Below are 17,962 nucleotides of genomic sequence, written 5' to 3'. Positions count from 1 at the left end.
CCACCAACAGGAGACCCGGAGACGCCCACAGGGAGGGTCTCCAGGACTCTCCAGAGATTGGAAGGTGCGGAAGGGAGGCGGGCGCCTTCCTGGAAAAGAAGTGGGGCGGGCTCAACCGAAAAGCAAGGAGGAGGAGATTCTGGAACTAGACGTAAACGTCCGTTCTCCCCGGAGCCTTCCGGACCCAATTAGATGTTGGACCCGGTCTGGTTACCCTGGTAACAGGCGTCGCAGTTTGTCAAGAACCGGAGAGAAGGAGGTGGGTTCGTCCTTTGGAGTGATTGCCCTTTAGTTAAGCTTCCCATTTAGTTTAACCCTACTAAAAAACCCAACAACAACATCAACAACAAACCTTTAACCCTTCTATAGTATTTGCCTCATTCTGTGGCTGCTGTAGGACACCTCTCCAGCGGGGGCAGGGCGAGGGAGGTTATGTCTAGACACAGATATTATTACTCTCATACAGTGTTAACGAAGTGTCCCCGCCTCTCCGTATTACTTAATTCTCACAGTAACCCTCTGACATAGGTATTACCGTCTTCATTTTGAGGAGGATAAATAAACTGATGTATATAACCTAATTGCTCAGGGTCACACACCTTGTAAGTGAAAAGGCCAAGATTGGGATCTGGGCATTCTGGCTCCAGCTCTGCCTAGGCTGGAGGAAGCGGCGAGGATGTCTCCTGTGGCCCTCACCCCACACACACCTCTGGCCGTTTCGGGACTGCATAGGCACCAGTCAGCCAACGCCCCGGTGTTGGAACAAGAAAATCACCTGTACTCCAGACTTTTAAGTGACTACCCTCAGCGCTTGTGAAGGTCTAGGCAGAAGTAAGGACTTGTTATCTGAGTTGACAACTTGGGAGCTCTAAGAAGGGGTCCTAGATAATCAGAGAATAAGGAAAAGAAAAGTGGTGCTGATCCACAATCTGTTAGACAAGGTGCTACCTTTACCCAAACAACACCTTTTCCTCCTTCTCCAAAAGAGAAACGGATGACTAGTTACACAGATGTTTTTCCCCCAAGTCGTATCTTTCCACAGACTTAAGAGGCCTAGTCACCTCGATCATGGAGTCTTCCTCAAAGGGTCTGCTCACCCACGTTACTCAATTCTGGAACCTCCTAGATGATCTGGCTGAAAGCAACCCTGAGGGCTATAAGAAGTTCATTCAACAGCAGCTGAAAGAAGGGAAACCGCTCTGTGCCGCCCCAGAACCACAGCTCTGTCTACAAACCAGGATCCTGGTATGTAGAGTTGGTTCCCAGGGATGGGAGATCGTGACTAAAATAATCCTGGAATAATCAGAGAACAACTTACCTGTAGCTATTGCGACTTTAAGAAAACGTGAGGGAAACTGCCGCTCCAAACGGAGAGTGACAGTGTGAAGGATCATGCTGAAGGAGTAAGAATGGGAAACTCATACTTGATCATTTTGGAATCTCATAATGAGCCTTTTTCTACTAGAGTCTTAAAAAGTAACGTAACGATTTAACAGAGAATCATAGAATTGGAGGTTTTTCACATGGAAAGAACTTTGTTGGCTGAGAGGTAAGGAAGTGGTGAAATAAGGCCACGTTCACCGGAAGAGCCGCTTCGATCAGTGCCCGCCCCTCCCTCCAGTTCCTCTGGCTCCGGCGGCTGCATCTCAGTGGCCAGCCAGCAGCTTGGGGGAAATCTGGCAACAGGACAGTTTCTCAAACACAGTTTTGTTTTATTTAGAGCTAGCCAGCTGGACTCAGTTGAGATGATCCCAATTTTGTGGGCAACGTCCAAAGCACCATAGTCAGGAGCCAGTCGAACATCTGCTTCCTTGTGTCCATTGGGCCTGATCGGTGTGCTGACCTTGCCATGTCAGTGTCATGGAGCTTCTTCGTGGCCTGTTTGGTCTGGTGCTCGTTGGCCTTGACATCCACCACGAACACGAGTGTGTTGTCTTCTGTTTTCTTCATGGCTGACTAGGTAGTCAGGGGGAAGTAGTGGTCAAGCTTGTGTCTCGGCACGGGCGGGGGCGGGGGGTCGCTCTATCGAGGGTATTTGGGCCGCCTTCAGACATGCAGTATCCTGAGCCGCCGGAATGTAGGTGATGTGCAGATCTTCTCCTTTTTACAACTGTGGACGCCTTTCAGCACTGCTTTCTTGGCCTTCGAAGGCTTTGTTTTGGCTTTGGCCTTGGGAGGGGCAGGGGTTTCCTTTGCCTTTGGCGCCATCTTCATCAAAGGGTTTAAACACAGTTTTAATACACAGAATGCTTATTATTTAAAGCTTAAATTCTATGAGGTACCTTTAGGATATGATTTTAAAATAAAAAATAACTAGGTTTTGAGACATGCAAAACTATTTCCTTTTTAGAAACCAAAGGAAAAAGTACTCTTCATCAACCTATGTCAGTGGGAAAGGATCCCAGCTCCCCAGTCAAACACTCATCCAGTGCCTCTAAGTGTTGGCAGACCAGAAGATATGTCTGAGACATCAGGTACACAGAATCATGGGAGAGAAAGCACATTTTAAAAACGTTATCGGGAATAAGTGTTATGCTGAGACACAGAGACCAACCAAGACCACTGAAGCCGAATGAAGGGAGTCTTCATTACCGGCCGGGACCGCACGGAGTTAACACAGAACTCTCTAAATGTGCAGCCCCAAGTCCAACGACTCAGGGCTTTTTATGAGGAGCAAGCAAGCAGGCGGTGCAGAAGCAGAATGGAGCGGTTATTACAGGGAGCTACAAAGAGATAAGGAGAGGTTTTCCTGGTACGCAGGAAAACATGTGTCATTCTGAAGGCAGGGTTCAGGGTGGTGGGGGGGTTCGAAGAAACAGTTATTACCTCAAGGACAGAGTATGCCAGCTGTGTCGTAAATAACCATTAACCAGGACCATTAACCCTGTCTTTTTACTTGGTTGTTTTCCTTTTTCTTGTACCTGGGGATAGTCACGTAGCCCCCTCTCCCAAGGGCCTAGAAGGTAAACTCTGGGTCAGGATGGAAGGACTAAGGCTGAATTCACGTGCAACAGTGAGCATGTGCCAGATTTTACGTGGTAAAAGGCAGTACAAGTAAAATATTTTATTTGGGTGTAATGTAGTTAATAACTAATAAGCATACTTTTATTTATATAAATACTGCTCGATCTCGCTAATAATAATCCATATCAAATGCCAAAAAATGCCCTAATTGGAAATGTGTGTAGACAGCAACTGTGTGATTACCTCTGAAAAATACAGGAATACTTTCTCCGTTCTAGTCTCACCAGGACCATGGCTTACTAAATTAGCTGACAGTCCCATCAGTGAACCAGGGTGTCTTCATTTCACACCTTCTGAATTACACACACAGATGTTTGTACAGTCATCGATGTGGCCTACAGTCCTGATGTTCTCCAGGCAGCGGAAAAGGACCAAGTGAAAAAAGATCAATTAATACGGATGGCCATGAAATGCATTGAGGAAAAACTCCAACTCACTCTCTCACACTCTTACAGCATTACCAAATTTAGAATAAAAGGAAGCATTGAAAGGATGCAACAAAATCTGACGAGAATGCAAACTGACCCCACAGATTTAAGAGAGAAAATGAGGAAGGGTAAGTTCATGAATGCAAGAGGAAAATTTAACTGATTTAAAATTGTTTCACATCCTGTGTGCATTTTGCAAACTAAAAATCTCGATTTTAAAAGACTTAAGATAGAAAAATATAAAGATTAGGTATTAGAAATATTAGCATGTCCTTAAAGATTTTTTTTAGATTATTTCATAGATCTGTTTAATGAATTATTTCATTCTAAAGACAACAGTTCTTTAATCATTAGCAAAAGATTGCTTTTAAAATAAGGCACTGAAATAGATGCAAACATACTATAACACAATGAAACATAATGAAAAGTATTCTGAATGAGAAAAGTGTATAAAATAAATAAGACCAGTTTTGTAACCTGCACAATGCATAGTAAGTTACCCATTAAATTAGAATCTGTAAAACTAGAAATGTACTTCTCTGTATCAGCCTTAACAATGATTCTCAAGAAACTGACTGATGAGTTCCGAAACAACTACACAGGTCAAATTGTGTTCTACACCCAAAATGTTTGATTATTTTCAAGTCTGCCTTCCCTTCCATGCCAAGTTCGATTTATATTTTCTAAAGTATGTTTTATGTGTTTTACATATTTAATTAACAACCTTACAATTTTAAACTTTAAGGTAGACAGCTTTATCAGATGATTCTCATTTTAGAAAACCTCTGAGAGTATTATTCACACTAATGAAAGTTCCACAGTTACAAAAATGAAGGTTACTGCTGCTGCTGGGTCTTTATAGGAACTTCCCACGGGGGTGCATCCTACGTGTACACACAAGAAAGCCTCCAATGCATCTTGTGGATAAATAATTACAAACTGGAAAATCCACAGAGGAGGCTTTTCTACAGGTACAAGAAAAAATTTCCAACAAGAAGCCCCTTTATAGACATCAGTGTAGAATCACATACTGACTAGAGTTGTGTATATTAAATTATAAAATGCTTCATGATAGATCTAGGGAACATTTTCTTATAGACTGAAAAATCTAACACTAACAATCATTTTATATCCGAAAGAGTTCACGGATTTTTGCCATTCTCTCATTTTTTGTCAAAACACCATTATTTTTGTTTCACTGGAGAGAGGGCTCTAACAGAGCTGTAAACATTACTGAGAGTATTCTCTATCATATTTCTCTTCATTTCTGAGAGTAAGTGACAAAAGCAAAAGGCTCTCCTTTGCCCTCTCTCTCTTCCTAATAAAAAGACCTCAAACAGAAGGCATATCTCATAAACCAGGTCACCTCACCATGTGTCTATTTCTTGTTATTCCTAAGTTTTTAAGTACTACAAACTTTTTTTTAATGTTTATTTATTTTTGAGAGAGAGAGAGAGAGAGACAGAGCACGAGCAGGGGAGGGAGAGGGAGAGAGGAAGACACAGAATACGAAGCAGGCTCCAGGCTCGGAGCTGTCAGCACAGAGCCTGACATGGGGCTCAAACCCATAGACTGCAAAATCATGACCTGAGTCAAAGTCGGACGCCTAACCAACTGAGCCACCCAGGTGTCCCTAAGTACTACAGACTTTTTAAACAAGTTCTTTGGTTTAAGATTTCCGAACTAATTTAGCTTCAACTTTATCTGCCATTTTGGCTAATACCACATATATTAAAGCTCATAGCCTGATAGTATTTTATATTGTTGATTAATTTTTTTAAATTTCATCTCCCCCCTACTTTTATTTTCCTGAAGAACTAACCCTGGAACAGATAACTAGTACTGTGAGCAATCCAGCTGACTTTCAACTTTTATTGCCAGAAGAGAAAGTTTCAGGCAAAACCAAGTGTCTGATAGAGGAGATTTCCAGTACAGAGAGCCAGGTAGAGATGAAGGAACCAGCCTATGAATTAAAAATTGTGGCCGATCAGAATGAGAAACCTCGGAAAATTGAGATAGAGGTTGAACTACCTGGTATTAACTCCGCATCTCTCTGTGACCTTAGTGTTTCTGAGGTAAGTCAAGTAGGTAATCAGACAGCATTTACTGTAATATACCATAGTAACAAACTGCACGATCTCAGTGGTCTACAGCAGTTCGCCCAGCTTATGTGTCACCTAGGCCTGCTCTGCTCCAGGGTCTTGCACATTCCAAGATACTGGTGACGGGGTAGTTCCACGCTCGTGGAAGACGGAAAATACGAACGGCTAACCCGTGCCATGGATCCTAAAAGTTGCTCTCAGACATAGTATATATCACTTTTACTCCATATTCTGTTGGCTACAGTCAAGTCACAAGGCCACATCCTAAACCAGTAGAGCTGGGAGGAACATTCTCACAAGAATTCAGATGGCAAGGATGTACAATCATCTAACAAAAGAAGATAAATAATTGGCAAAAGTCCTACAATCTGTACCAGTCTACTCTCAGGTCACAAATAATGTGCTTCTTTCCCAAGGAAGTCCCCTCCAATCCCAGTATCAGACTCTCAGGCGTAGGATTTTGCCACCGTCAGCCGCAGTCTCTTGGACCCCAAAGGCATGTAATCTTCTGCCATAGCTCCACGCGCCGTTTCATGGGATGGAGAGACCGCAACCACAGTCAGCGTCTCAGCTTGGAAATGGGAAAAATATGAGGCGCACGGCAGTTACTGGTGCACAGCAGTTCTGAAATCCTGGTAGGCGGATACTGTGAGGTCCTTGCCTGAAGGCAGAGGATGTTCTTGGCTGGGTCCCCTTACAGGATTACCTCGTCCCCTAGTTCCAGTGTTTTTCATGACCCTCAGCTTCATCCTTTGGGCAGGGTTTCCGTTTTTCATTATCCACCTTGGCTACATCTGAAAAGAGCACTGGAGAACAGGCCATCCATAAGTACTGAGAAGTTTACTCACCCTGTTTCTTGCCTTCGGGATGTTGGGGGCCTAACGGTCATTTTAAATGTGTTAATCTAGGCTGGCAGCATTTTATTTCTTTGAGTCCAGTCGGTGCCACACCCACAATTCTTTATTAGATCCATTTTTTCCTTTTCTTCCTTTTTTTCCTTTTTTTGAGAGGGAGCACGAGAAAAAGCAAGCAGGGGAGGTGCAGAGGGAGAGGAAGAGGGAGACAGAGAATCTTAAACAGGTTCCAGACCAACGCAGAGCCCTAGCTCCATCTCACAAAGGATCTCACAATGTGAGGGATCATGACCTGAGCCAAAATCAAGAGTCCGACTGAGCCACCCCGGTGCCCAGAAGTGTCCATTTTCCAATGGCCTCTTTTGATTTACTGCTGTCATTTGAGCCAAATATAAGGATTAACTGAGCTCTACCTTAATCCAGCTAGAAGTTTGAACAAAGGGTATGATGACCGTGTGATTTAATCTTTACCTCCAGGCTGTCCTAATCGGCCTCTGTTGCTAAAAAATAATTTCTCAATCTTTATTGTTTTTTTACTGGTTGAAAATAAAATGTAGTTTTTTTTTAAAAATATATTGTCAAATTGGTTTCCATATTGGAAATTTGGTTCTATTCCCAGTCCTGACGTCTGTATATTCCTGGGCTCTGTATATTCTCTTTTAATCCTACTTACAAAGTGGGAAATTGTTTTCTAAGCTCTTCTCTTCTTGCAGCAGCGTATTGAATGTAGCCAATAGAATGAATGCATGCTGCCGAGATTCTGTTTCCACACTTCTTTACCTGAAGACACAAACTAGGTACACGCTCCTTGTCTTCCAAGTTACTGTGATAGTTTTACTAAAGCCTTCATCACTAGGAACCCTGGGTCACCGTTCTCCCTCTCGCCTATCGATAAATTTTCCTTGCTATTTCCTGGCCAGTCACAAAGTCAATGCCACATAGTCTGGGACGGCAACAGCTGTTTTCCGACATCGTAGCAGTGAACTTTTGATGTGCTGAGCAGCAACGACAAAACCTCAGGGAGCTACAACAGCAACTGAACAGTTGGCTGCAACTCACATGGCAGTAAATGGGATCCTTGTTTTACGGAAAAGGAGTAACTGGGAATAATCCCCAGTAACACAGATTCTAACCAAGAAATACTTTCTATTTTCATCTGTTATTCTTAGGATGACTTACTGATTGAGGTCCCTGAGAAGTACAGATTACATCTGAATCTTCCAGAATCTGTGGATACTGGAACGACTACAGCAAAATTTATCACAGAGAAAGCTACGTTAATCATCACCATGCCACTGCTGTGAGAGCGTCGTCTGCTGTGGGTCTCCAGAGCTAGCGGCACAGGAAGGACACGACCCTTGTCAACGGTGAGGGGGTGGTGGTTTATCTGAAACCTGGCTTCCTATTTTCCAAGAGTTCTTTCAGACGGAATGAGGTTTTCTCATCAACATGTTTATCTTTTTTTTTTAAACTTCTCACACTTGACTAGAAGCAGAAACTATGAAAACAGTATTGCTATGATATACTCATTTTGAAGCTATTTCTAATGGCCTTAAAAGTAACAAACTGTCATTTGGGAAAATTCTGTTTCAAAGTAAATTGTGGAGATTCTTGGTTTACTGGTTAAAATTCTGGTTTGTGTTTCTTTAGTAAATGTCTGCATCAGGAATAAATCCCAGACTGTGTAAATTTTTCTTATCACAGGAAGCACTGAAGCAGTGTTTCCTCCAGCTATAAAATACAGGGCCAATGTAATAATGTGCAAACCTGTGCTGCTGTAAAATAGACCGGATGGTAGGAGTCCCAAGCTACTCAGACCTTTCAACATCAAAAGGACTTGTCTTGGATACAGCCATGCAGTAACAGTAGCTGGGTGTTACTGCCCCCGAGATGCAAAATAATCCAGCCCTAAGAAAAGGAGCGGGCTTTGGGACCTGTGCCTTTCTCCTAAGAAAATAATTTTAAGGGGCACCTGGGTGGCTCAGCCAGTTAAGCATCCAACTTGATTTCGGATCGGGTCACGATTGCCCGGTTCAGGAGACCTGCACTGATAGTGCACAGCCTGCTTGGGATTCTCTTTCTCCGTCTCTCTCTGCCCCTCCCTCCCCAAATAAACATAAAAAACAACTTAAAGACAGAAGTGATTATTTCCCAACTTCTATGCATCTAAGTTGTCAGATGGTTGTCCAACACAAAGATAGCAACTTTCCAATTTATAGCCCAACAATGTTCACATCAAACTTTAAACATCCTTAATCCTCTTGTCTAGATACATCTTCCTTGTAATAGTGTCTAGTTCAACATAAGGTCTTTCAAGTCCTTGATAATTTTAAAGCTTTTTATTTTTTTTTAATTTATTTTTCTTAGTGATCTCTACATCCACCAACGGTGCTCGAACTCACAACCTCAAGAACAAGAGTCACATGCTCTTCTGACTGAACCAGCCAGGCACCTCTCAGGTTTTTAACTTTAGAAACTAATCTAGTGTCAGGGCACTTTGGTGGCCCAGTTGGTTAAGCATCCGGCTCTTGGTTTTGGCTCAGATCATGATCTGTTTGTGAGTTCAAGCCCGACACCAGGCTCTGTGCCGACAGTGCAGAACCTGCTTGGAAGTCTCTCTCTGTCCCTCTCTCTGCCCCTCCCCTGCTCTCTCTCAAATATAAATATATTTAATTTTTAAAAAGCTAGTGTATAAACACTTGATCTGTGATATTTAAAAACAAATATAATTCTTCTAAACCTGGTTGGATTTGAATTCTGCCAGCAATAGAATACCTTACTGTCTGCACATTTTCTAGAGCTGTCTGATGTGATGTCCTAAAGTTAACACACCTATTCTAGTCCCATCCTGCAAAAAAAGCTGGAATGCTTTCCCCTTACCTTACCATCTCTGGGGCTGGTTAACTCTTTTTTTAGACCAGGCCTTGGGTTCCTGTAATTTCACTCACAAACCCCAGGACTGGTAAACCATCAAACAGGGCCAGACTATGCTTCCATCTTGCAATGTGCCGCACCCCACCGCGAGGTGCTGCAGTGACCCCTTGGGCTTAAAGTGTCAGGTTAGGTCCTGCTAAACTCAGTCCTTTCTTTTACCAATCCTGTAAGCTTAAAATGAATTTCTATTAGGAGTAGACACATACTTAGCTGTCCCTGGCCTTAATCATTTTATGTGAAAAATAATTACCAAAGAACCAAAAATTAGACGAGACACATTGAAAACATATAGTTTAATTTTTAAATAATTTCAACCAAAACTTTTAACTTGTTTTCTTTCAGTTCTGGTAAGAGAAATAGACTGAATCCAGATGTAGGTTATAGCTCAGATTAATTTTTAACTCAGTTAATTCTTAGAAGGCAACCTTTTATTTTTCTTTCAAGGGAACAAGAGAGCTGAAAGCATTTGCCAAGAATGAATTATCTTTGAAGTTTCATGTATTTGAACCAGATGGGCTCATAATGATGGTCCCTTGTGATAAACTTGTTCCTTCTACGTAATCTTCGATTCAAGCTAACATTACTAATTACTGAAAAATCGGATTAATGTATGGAATTGATTTCATAATAGTATAGCAAGGGAAATATTTCTGGACTATGTGCAGTGTCATTGTGCACCATGTAACATTTAGAAATAAATTCAACACTGAAACACCTAAATTTCGGGAACTGTTCCACATATACACAAGAAAACACTGGTCAGATTGATATTAAATAATCATAAATAATTCTAAATATTTATTAAAACACATCAATTCAATAGAAAGTTTAGAATTGTGATAATGTTCCCAATTCATTTTACTCATCCTGAATATCACCTCCTACTCTCCCATCCCCCAAAAAGAAAGGCAAATCATAACAAAATGGGAAAAAAATGTTTAGGCTGGTAAGGGAGCAAGCGGCCTAAACAGTGTTTTCCCTCTTCAACAGGGTTTTAGGACTTTCTTACTGTACATGAGACAACACTGGGTGGAAAAACACAGACTTTTTGTACACACTGAGCACTTCTGACGTTATCCAAGTGGAAATGCCCGCTTGGCTTCTAGTCGTTCCGCATCCCAGCTGCTTGCCAGTGTCCCTGCCCCTCCTCGTCTCAGACAGGACGTGGTGATACGTGGGACTTCGGCGTACACCTCACTAGAAACCCTATTTTACATATGTACACTATTCCACAGTCACCTGACACAGTTTTCCAAAGTTATCTGAGTAACAGATTGTGGCAACAAAGTTCATTTGCAAGTAACAACCAGTTAATCAAGGAGGAAGAATTCTACTTTCACAACTTCTCTGTTAAATTCTATAAGCATATTTTTTTTTCATTTGGAGGTAACTGTAAATTCTGCTCTCAGAATTACACATGTAAGGCATTTAAATAAATACCCACACAAATTCTCATTTATACCAAGTAGCTGGTTTATATTTATATCTTCATCGTAAGAGGTGAAAACAACCATTTGGGGATTCATAGAAAAATAAAGAACAGTCAGTTGAAGAAGTGTAAGAAAATGTTAACTTTTAAAATGTATTTTCCTTCAAGTTCTCTACCCTTCCCATCCGTGATAAACCACGATAATGTAACAGGGTTGTATTCCAAAATCAAGCTTTAATTCAAACCCTTTTTCCAAGAGAATGGACTTCTCTCTTTCCTTGACTTCTCTTTCCCTCAAATCTAAGCAAAACATGAGGCAATTAGATTTCAAAACCTCAAGGTTTGATTCAGATTACTTTTACGTATCTGTTTCAGTAGGGAACCACAATTCTGCCTCTGCATTCCGATGGTCGTATCACCAAAGGGCCAGGCCTCATGTTGTCTTGACTAGGAATACACAGCTTAAAATCTGGAGTTGGTTAAATGTGTACAATATGTAGGTATAATTGGCATTTTAAAAAGTTTGGTAATGCCCATTACAAATAACTTATCTGGACAGACTCAAAAATAACTCCGGTTAACTTCAAAATAAAAAGAACCACTTGCATAATAATATATTTGTATCTTGATAAGAATGAACCACTGTGAACCTGGGAGAGTCTCGGAATTCTTGGGTTAATTATAACAACATGGTGATAGGTTTTTCAAGGTACTTTCTAAACTCAGCAAGCCACTGGGCTCCAACGGCTCCGTCCACAACCCGGTGGTCACAGCTGAGTGTAACAGACATCATGCTAGCCACATCAAATCTAGAAAAAGATAAGAACACTATTAGGCATTCTGAAAGCAATCGCTCATTTTTAGCCAGTAACAAGCCCACATGCCGACTCCTACCCTGTGACGCCAACCAGGTAATACTGCTTTCCACTTCCTCATGTATGTGCTACAGCCTCTAGCTCCGCCTCCCGCTTAACAGACCAAACAGCCATCTGGGGGGGGGGGGGGGGGGGGGGGGCTGGCAGACTACAGCTCGCAGACCAAATCCCGCCGGATGCACTTATGTGGTGACTCCTCTGTCTGCTTTCCCACTATAGCGTCAGAGTATTTGCGACAGAGACCAGATGACTCAGAGAGCCTAAAATATTGACAACCTGCCTCCATGAAAACGTATACTGATCCCTCACCCACAGTAACTAAGGCTTCCCATCTCAAATAAGATTAACTACATTTAGTAAAAGAAGCGTTGCTGCTCTGGAAACTTCCTCCTAGACTTGTATCTGACTCTACCTGAAGCTCCAACAGTCTATGCCAATAACTATAAAACCGAGACTCAGAGACAGGTATAGTGGAATGAAAATGAGCTTACAGCTCCCTCTTTATTTTGGGGCTTACCCTTTTTCATTATCTGCTGGAACCAGTCTATCCTCTGAAGCACCAATTGCCAAAATACACGCTTGAGGTGGGTTAATAATAGCAGAGAAGTTCTTAATTCCAAACATTCCTAAGTTGGAGATTGTGAAAGTGCCACCCTAAGAGAAATTAAAAATAGACCACGTTAACTGCTTCTCAACAGAAGTTGGAAAAAAAAAAGACAAATGTTCTGTGAAAAGACCTTAAAACCATCCTTAAGGAAGGCCTCTGAACTATTCAAAAATAAAAAGGAAAGGAAAATAGGAAAATAAGCACATGTATACATATACCAGAACATCAAGTTGAACAACCTAAATATATATGATTCTTATCTGCTATTTAAATACATCGATAAAGCTGAAAGGGGGGAAGGCGGGCTTGAATGGAATACACTTTAATGAAAACATACAACCATCACGATATGAACGAAAGTCAGTTGTGTGGTTTTTGCCAATTGCTGGAAAATATCCTATTTTCAGCTTCGATAGGTTATTCACCTTTTATTTTCAGGGCCTTGTTGTCCGTAAGAATATAAGGCAGAATCAAAAGGTGGAAAATGCAATAAAAACATTATGCTGCTCTTAAAAATAACATAATTCTTAACATTGAGAAGGGAAATAAGTAAACTCTACCTGGAACTCATGAGGCTGCAGTTTACCCTCTCGTGCTTTGGTTGCTAAAGAAACAACATCATTAGCGATGGCTTCCAGTCCTTTTATATGTGCATTAAATACAATGGGGGTTATGAGTCCTGCCGGGGTGCTGACTGCAACACTGATATCGACAACGTGATTTCTATTGCAAAAGAAAAAAGAAAAGGAAACCGATGACCACCAACAATATTTATTAAGAGCTTATGTGTCAGGCTAGGCAAGAATACTGATATTTACCTGAGTCCGGGCTGGTGTGCAGCCAGAGAGAAAGCTCTCCTGGTTTTTACATTTTGCCATGCCCTGTCCTTAACCGGACTTTTTGCAAATGGACAAGAAACATGTCAGTGGGTTGGTTACACATGTCCTCTAATTGCCTTGCACTTGCCGAGACTGACACATGGGTGCAGGTGGAAAAGACCCAGCATTCAGTGCGAATTAAACAAGAAGAACTCGAAGAACTCCCTGGATGCTGAGATGCAGTGGCCTGGCTGGAGCTGAGCCTGCAGGCAGAGCCTGAGCAGTGGAAGGGCGGAGGGAGCGGACTGCGCTTGGGAGAATCAGCTCAGGACGCAGGGTAGACGGGAGGTAGGACTCCCAATCTATATTATGCCATGAGTACCTCTGCATCTGAGTCCTTTCTGAGTATATATTTTTAACACAGAAAATAAAATACTCAAATTACAACTAACAAAAAACCCCATAAGCAAACAAAAACCCTAACTATATTTTAAATTCAATTACCAAACTATTCAAAAAACAAAACTGCGGGGCGCCTGGGTGACTCAGTCGGTTAAGCGTCTGACATCGGCTCAGGTCATGATCTCCTGGCTTGTGGGTCTGAGCCCCAGATCAGGCTCTGTGCTGACAGCCTGTCGGCGCAGGGCCTGGAGCCCATTTCAGATTCTCCGTCTCTCTCCCTCTCTGCCCTCTCCTACTGGCGCTCTGTCTCTGCCTCTCAAAAATAAATTAGCATTAAAAAAAATGTTTTTTAACTGTGACATACGTGCTTCTGTACTGATAACAAGATCTGGCAAAAGGTCTAGTAATTGCTACAATTTTGAAGTAGTGATAAGCAAAAACCACTCTTTTAAGACTCCTGCAACGATGCTATGGTATGAAAACCGGTGATTTTTACTGGTCACCAGCTCAAGTACTGTTAATACCTCTTTGGTTTGTTCTCTACATTTATGGTAGGAGGAAATGCCAAATTTCAGTTAGAGGCTAGTGGAAGGGAATGACTTTTTTCCCCTCAGCCAAGTTCCCAAACTCCCAAATTGTACCCATAGCCTCCTTGGGGTCTGTGTAAGGCCCCTGCTGAAGTGTTCTGCAATTGAGAAAAAGGTGAAACTCCACAGGAAGGGAGAACTCAAGCTATTTCTAGGCACAAGTTTATTTATTTTTATTTTTTTAAATTTACAGTCTATTGTCAAGTTGGTTTCCATAGGCACAAGCGTTAGAATACTACGGTACGGTACCAAAGCCCTCAAAGTGCCCAAGCTGAGCAGGGCAGTGGGACTGGCACCCGTAAACATGAGGATGTGCTCTAACGATAGTGTGTGACTATCACCACTGGGCTCTGGCCAAGGTGTCACAGAGCGAATACCACTTCCTTAACCATCCTGGCCTCCTGCTGGAGTAAGCATGGCGTTTCTTACCTTGCTCACCGCTGAGTATAGCTAACAGTACATGGTCAATAAATCTCTGTTGAATGGCTATTTAAACAAATGGGTGAAGGGCATTTGGTAGGAATTAATGAACAATTCATAGAACTTGCCCTGTAGCCTTGATCTTTTCTTCAAATAAGTGTTTTCTTCAGATGCTCTTAAAATGTTAAACATTAATTTACCCTATGACCCAGCAATTCTACCCCAAGGAATGAACCCAAGAAAAATAAAAGCATAGGTCAACACAAAGAATTATACACATACGTTCATAACAGCTCTCTAGAAGATAGGTCTTTGACTTGATCCCAGACTCTATCAATGTGACCTTAATTAGTAAAAAAGATCTTTGCAGGTTTAATTAGGATCTTGAGATGATATTATCCTGGGTTATCTGGATGGGCCCTAAACCCAATGCCAAGTACCCTTGTAAGAGACAGAAGAGAAGACATGGACACAGAGGAGGAGGCCGTGTGAGGTGCAGGCAGAGGCAGGAGTTATGCAGCCACAAGCCCAGGAGCCACGCAAACTGGAAGAAGCAAGGGAAGACTCTCCCCTAGGGCCCAGGGAGGGAGTGCAGCCTTGCCAACACCTTACTTCTGCACCTTCAGCCTTCAGAACTATGAAAGAGTAAATTTTTGTTTTAAGCCACCAATTCTGTAATAATTTGTAAAAGAAGCCCTAGTCTATAAGGAACAGTAAGACCCTCAGATGTCCTCCAAGGGGGGGGTGACCAAGGAAAAAGTCAGCATGAGTAGGTTACTGTGACATCTGGCAGGTCTGAAACATGGCTGAGAGTTCTCGCGGGCACTTTCAGAAAGAATTGATGATGAATACACAGAAAACTAGCCCCTTTTTGGGCAACCATTAAGATCAGTCTAGTCAGTATTCACAGCATACTACATCTCTTAGTCATAAATAGTATTTTCATAGGCATAAAAATATTACTACCGAATACTGATTTATCCAATATTTGTGCTGTAATCAATTTGGTAAGACAGTGGTGTGTGTGTGTGTGTGATGTGTGTGTGTGCGCGTGCGTGCACGTGTATACAGGGTATAACAAAGCTAAATCTTAGCCTTCTTTAATACCAATCAGTTGATAAAGAAAATGAAAAGCCCATAAAAACAAATGAAAAATGTTATTTAGAAATATGAAGGTAAGGAGTGCCTGGGTGGCTCAGTTGGTTGAGTGTCCAACTTCAGCTCAGGTCATGATCTTACAGTTTGTGGGTTCGAGCCCCGTATCGGGCTCAGTGCCAACAGCTCAGAGCCTGGTTGGATCCTCTGTCTCCCTCTCTCTCTGCCTCTCCCCTGCTCGTGCTTTCTCTCTCAAAAATTAAAAACATTAAAAAAAAAAAAAAAGAAATGTGAAGGTAAATATCAGAAAAAACAGTTTAAAAGTTATATTTGCCTCTTGGGAGTAGACCTCAGATTAAAAGTTGAGTAAGTTGGGGCATCTGGGTGGCTTAGTCGGTATCTGACTGTGACTCATGATCTTGTAGCTTGTGAGTTCAAGCCCCACATCAGGCTCTCTGGTCTCAGCACAGAACCTGCTTTGGATCCTCTGTCTCCCCTCTCTGCCCCTCCCCTGCGTGTGCTCTCTCAAAAAGAAATAAAAACTAAAAAAAAAAAGTTTTTAACATACAGAGCTTGAGCACTGGGTGTTATATGTAAGTGATGGAAAAAAAAAAAGTTGAGTAGATCACTGTAACCAGGGAGCAATATTCTAAGGTATATACTCTTATTTCAATAAAAATTAAATAATAAAGTATAAAAGAATCCATATAGTACAACAAGGGTAGGCAAAGGAGTCAGAATCCTGGTTCCAGTCAATTTTGCTACTTATTAACAAATTAATCCAGGGAAAAGTATTTAACTCAATGAGCCTCAGTTTCTTCATCTGTATAAAATGGGAGAGTCCCTAATTCATAAGGTGGCCATAAGGATAAAAATGGGACAACACGTGAAAGACAGTGAGTACCAAGTCAGCCATATGCCACCACATACTTTTTTTGAGTATTTATTTTTGACAGAGAGAGAGCGCGCGAGCATGCAAGCAGCGGAGGGGCAGAGGGGAAGACAAAGGATCTGAAGTAGGCTCTGCACTTCAGGAGACCGTATCAGTTTCCTGAGATGCAGACTCAAAACCCAGAACCATGAGATCATGACCTGAGCCGAAGTCAGAGGCTTACTTCCTCAACGGAGCCGCCCAGGCGCCCCACGGGCCACCATAATACGAACGAACGTTTCTTGGTTTTGTTTTCAATTTGCCTTCGTTAAGGTTTAGCAGAACTAATTGGTAAACAAAAACCATTTGAACCCAGCTTTGTAACAGTTGCCAACGTTATGCGCATCCATAAACTCATCCTCCTTTCCTAGACTCAAGGCGTTTGTGACTGAATTGGGCATTATCTCATCAACGGCTTTACACGGTTCTCAATCGGCTTTGCCGGTGGGAGTCCGCTCGCTCCGGCGCCCCATTTCCCTACCCCGTACGCTGCTGGTTGTATGCGAGGAAGCACAAGGAAAGTGCCGACGCCGTCCACCTTCCCCGGCAGCATCTTACTTACTGCCTTATAACTGTGTCCAGCCAAGAAGAGTTGGCTTCAGGCACTTTCAAACAAGCCAGAGCCGACGCTTTGATGATGAAGTCGTTGACAGAGACTTTGCTTCTCCCTTCTAACATCTGCAAAGACAAGAAACCATTATATTTTCTTCCATTCTCTTCCCAAGACTGAAACTATATCATCTGGGCGGGGGGGGTGGAGAATACAACGTGTCCGGAGGTATAAAGGATGAATGAAACTGCAGTTGGTTCTTTCATCTTTTTTTAATGTAGGTCTTTTCAGCCATGCGTTTCCTGCTAAGCACTCCTTTAGCTGTGTCCCGTAAGTTGTGGTGTATTAAACAGGCCTTCTTTTTCACTTATCTCAACAAAACCAAAAGTTGGTTCTTTAAAAAGATCAACAAAATGATAAACGTTGAGAAAAAGAAGACTCACAAATTCCCAAAACCAGAAATGAAGTAGAGGACGTTACTATATACCCTACGGAAATACTGGAAGGAATACTATGAACAACTATAGGCCGCAAATTAGCTAACTTTGAGAAAAATTCCTAGAAGACACAAACTACCAAAACTGAAAAGAAATAGAACCTCTGAATAGATCTAATAATAAAGAGGCTGAATGATAATTGAAAAACTACCTACACAGGACAATCTGGACCCAGACAGTTTCCCCAATGGGTGAATTCTGCCAGACATTTAAAGAATTAGAATCAATTCTTCACAAACTCTTCCAAAAGAGGGAACACTTCCCCACTCATTCTATGAGGCCAGTATTAATACCAAACTGCACCAATATATCGCAATTTAAAAAAATGAAAAACAAAACAACCCAGAAAAAATAAAACAAGCAGACAAATACTACTTATATAGATACAAAAACGCTAAAAAAAAAAAAA

General features: G+C 41.9%; 2 protein-coding genes across 7 annotated transcripts in view; one reads left to right on the top strand and one right to left on the bottom strand.

The window, feature by feature from the left end:
- Positions 1-15: 15 nt before the first annotated feature.
- The window catches only part of PIH1D2 (PIH1 domain containing 2), a 22,305-nt gene continuing 4,358 nt past the window's right edge, over positions 16-17,962 (top strand). The window contains exons 1-8 of one of the 6 annotated variants that reach the window (XR_003915435.1): positions 16-259; positions 1,027-1,245; positions 2,351-2,474; positions 3,335-3,580; positions 5,268-5,527; positions 7,122-7,205; positions 7,329-7,473; positions 7,578-7,667. Coding sequence is in view for 3 of the 6 variants with exons in the window: in XM_029957311.1 (XP_029813171.1) it covers positions 1,069-1,245; positions 2,351-2,474; positions 3,335-3,580; positions 5,268-5,527; positions 7,578-7,712 (942 nt within the window). In the remaining 3 variants the exon portion in view is untranslated. Of the gene's footprint in view, positions 260-291; positions 1,246-2,350; positions 2,475-3,334; positions 3,581-5,267; positions 5,528-5,970; positions 6,051-7,121; positions 7,474-7,577; positions 8,082-17,962 lie in introns of those variants that run through there. The other 5 variants (XR_003915434.1, XM_029957312.1, XM_029957311.1 and 2 more) reach the window with 5 other exon arrangements.
- The window catches only part of DLAT (dihydrolipoamide S-acetyltransferase), a 32,432-nt gene continuing 24,086 nt past the window's right edge, over positions 9,617-17,962 (bottom strand). The window contains exons 12-15 of the mRNA XM_029957322.1: positions 17,069-17,184; positions 12,814-12,976; positions 12,164-12,300; positions 9,617-11,580 (exon numbers count right to left, since the gene is read on the bottom strand). Coding sequence (XP_029813182.1) covers positions 11,451-11,580; positions 12,164-12,300; positions 12,814-12,976; positions 17,069-17,184 — 546 coding nt within the window. The 3' untranslated portion in view covers positions 9,617-11,450. The remainder of the gene's footprint in view (positions 11,581-12,163; positions 12,301-12,813; positions 12,977-17,068; positions 17,185-17,962) is intronic.

Source organism: Suricata suricatta, chromosome 11, assembly GCF_006229205.1.
Source record: "Suricata suricatta isolate VVHF042 chromosome 11, meerkat_22Aug2017_6uvM2_HiC, whole genome shotgun sequence".
NCBI classification, from domain to species: domain Eukaryota; kingdom Metazoa; phylum Chordata; class Mammalia; order Carnivora; family Herpestidae; genus Suricata; species Suricata suricatta.
This window is presented reverse-complemented; position numbering and strand designations above follow the sequence as displayed.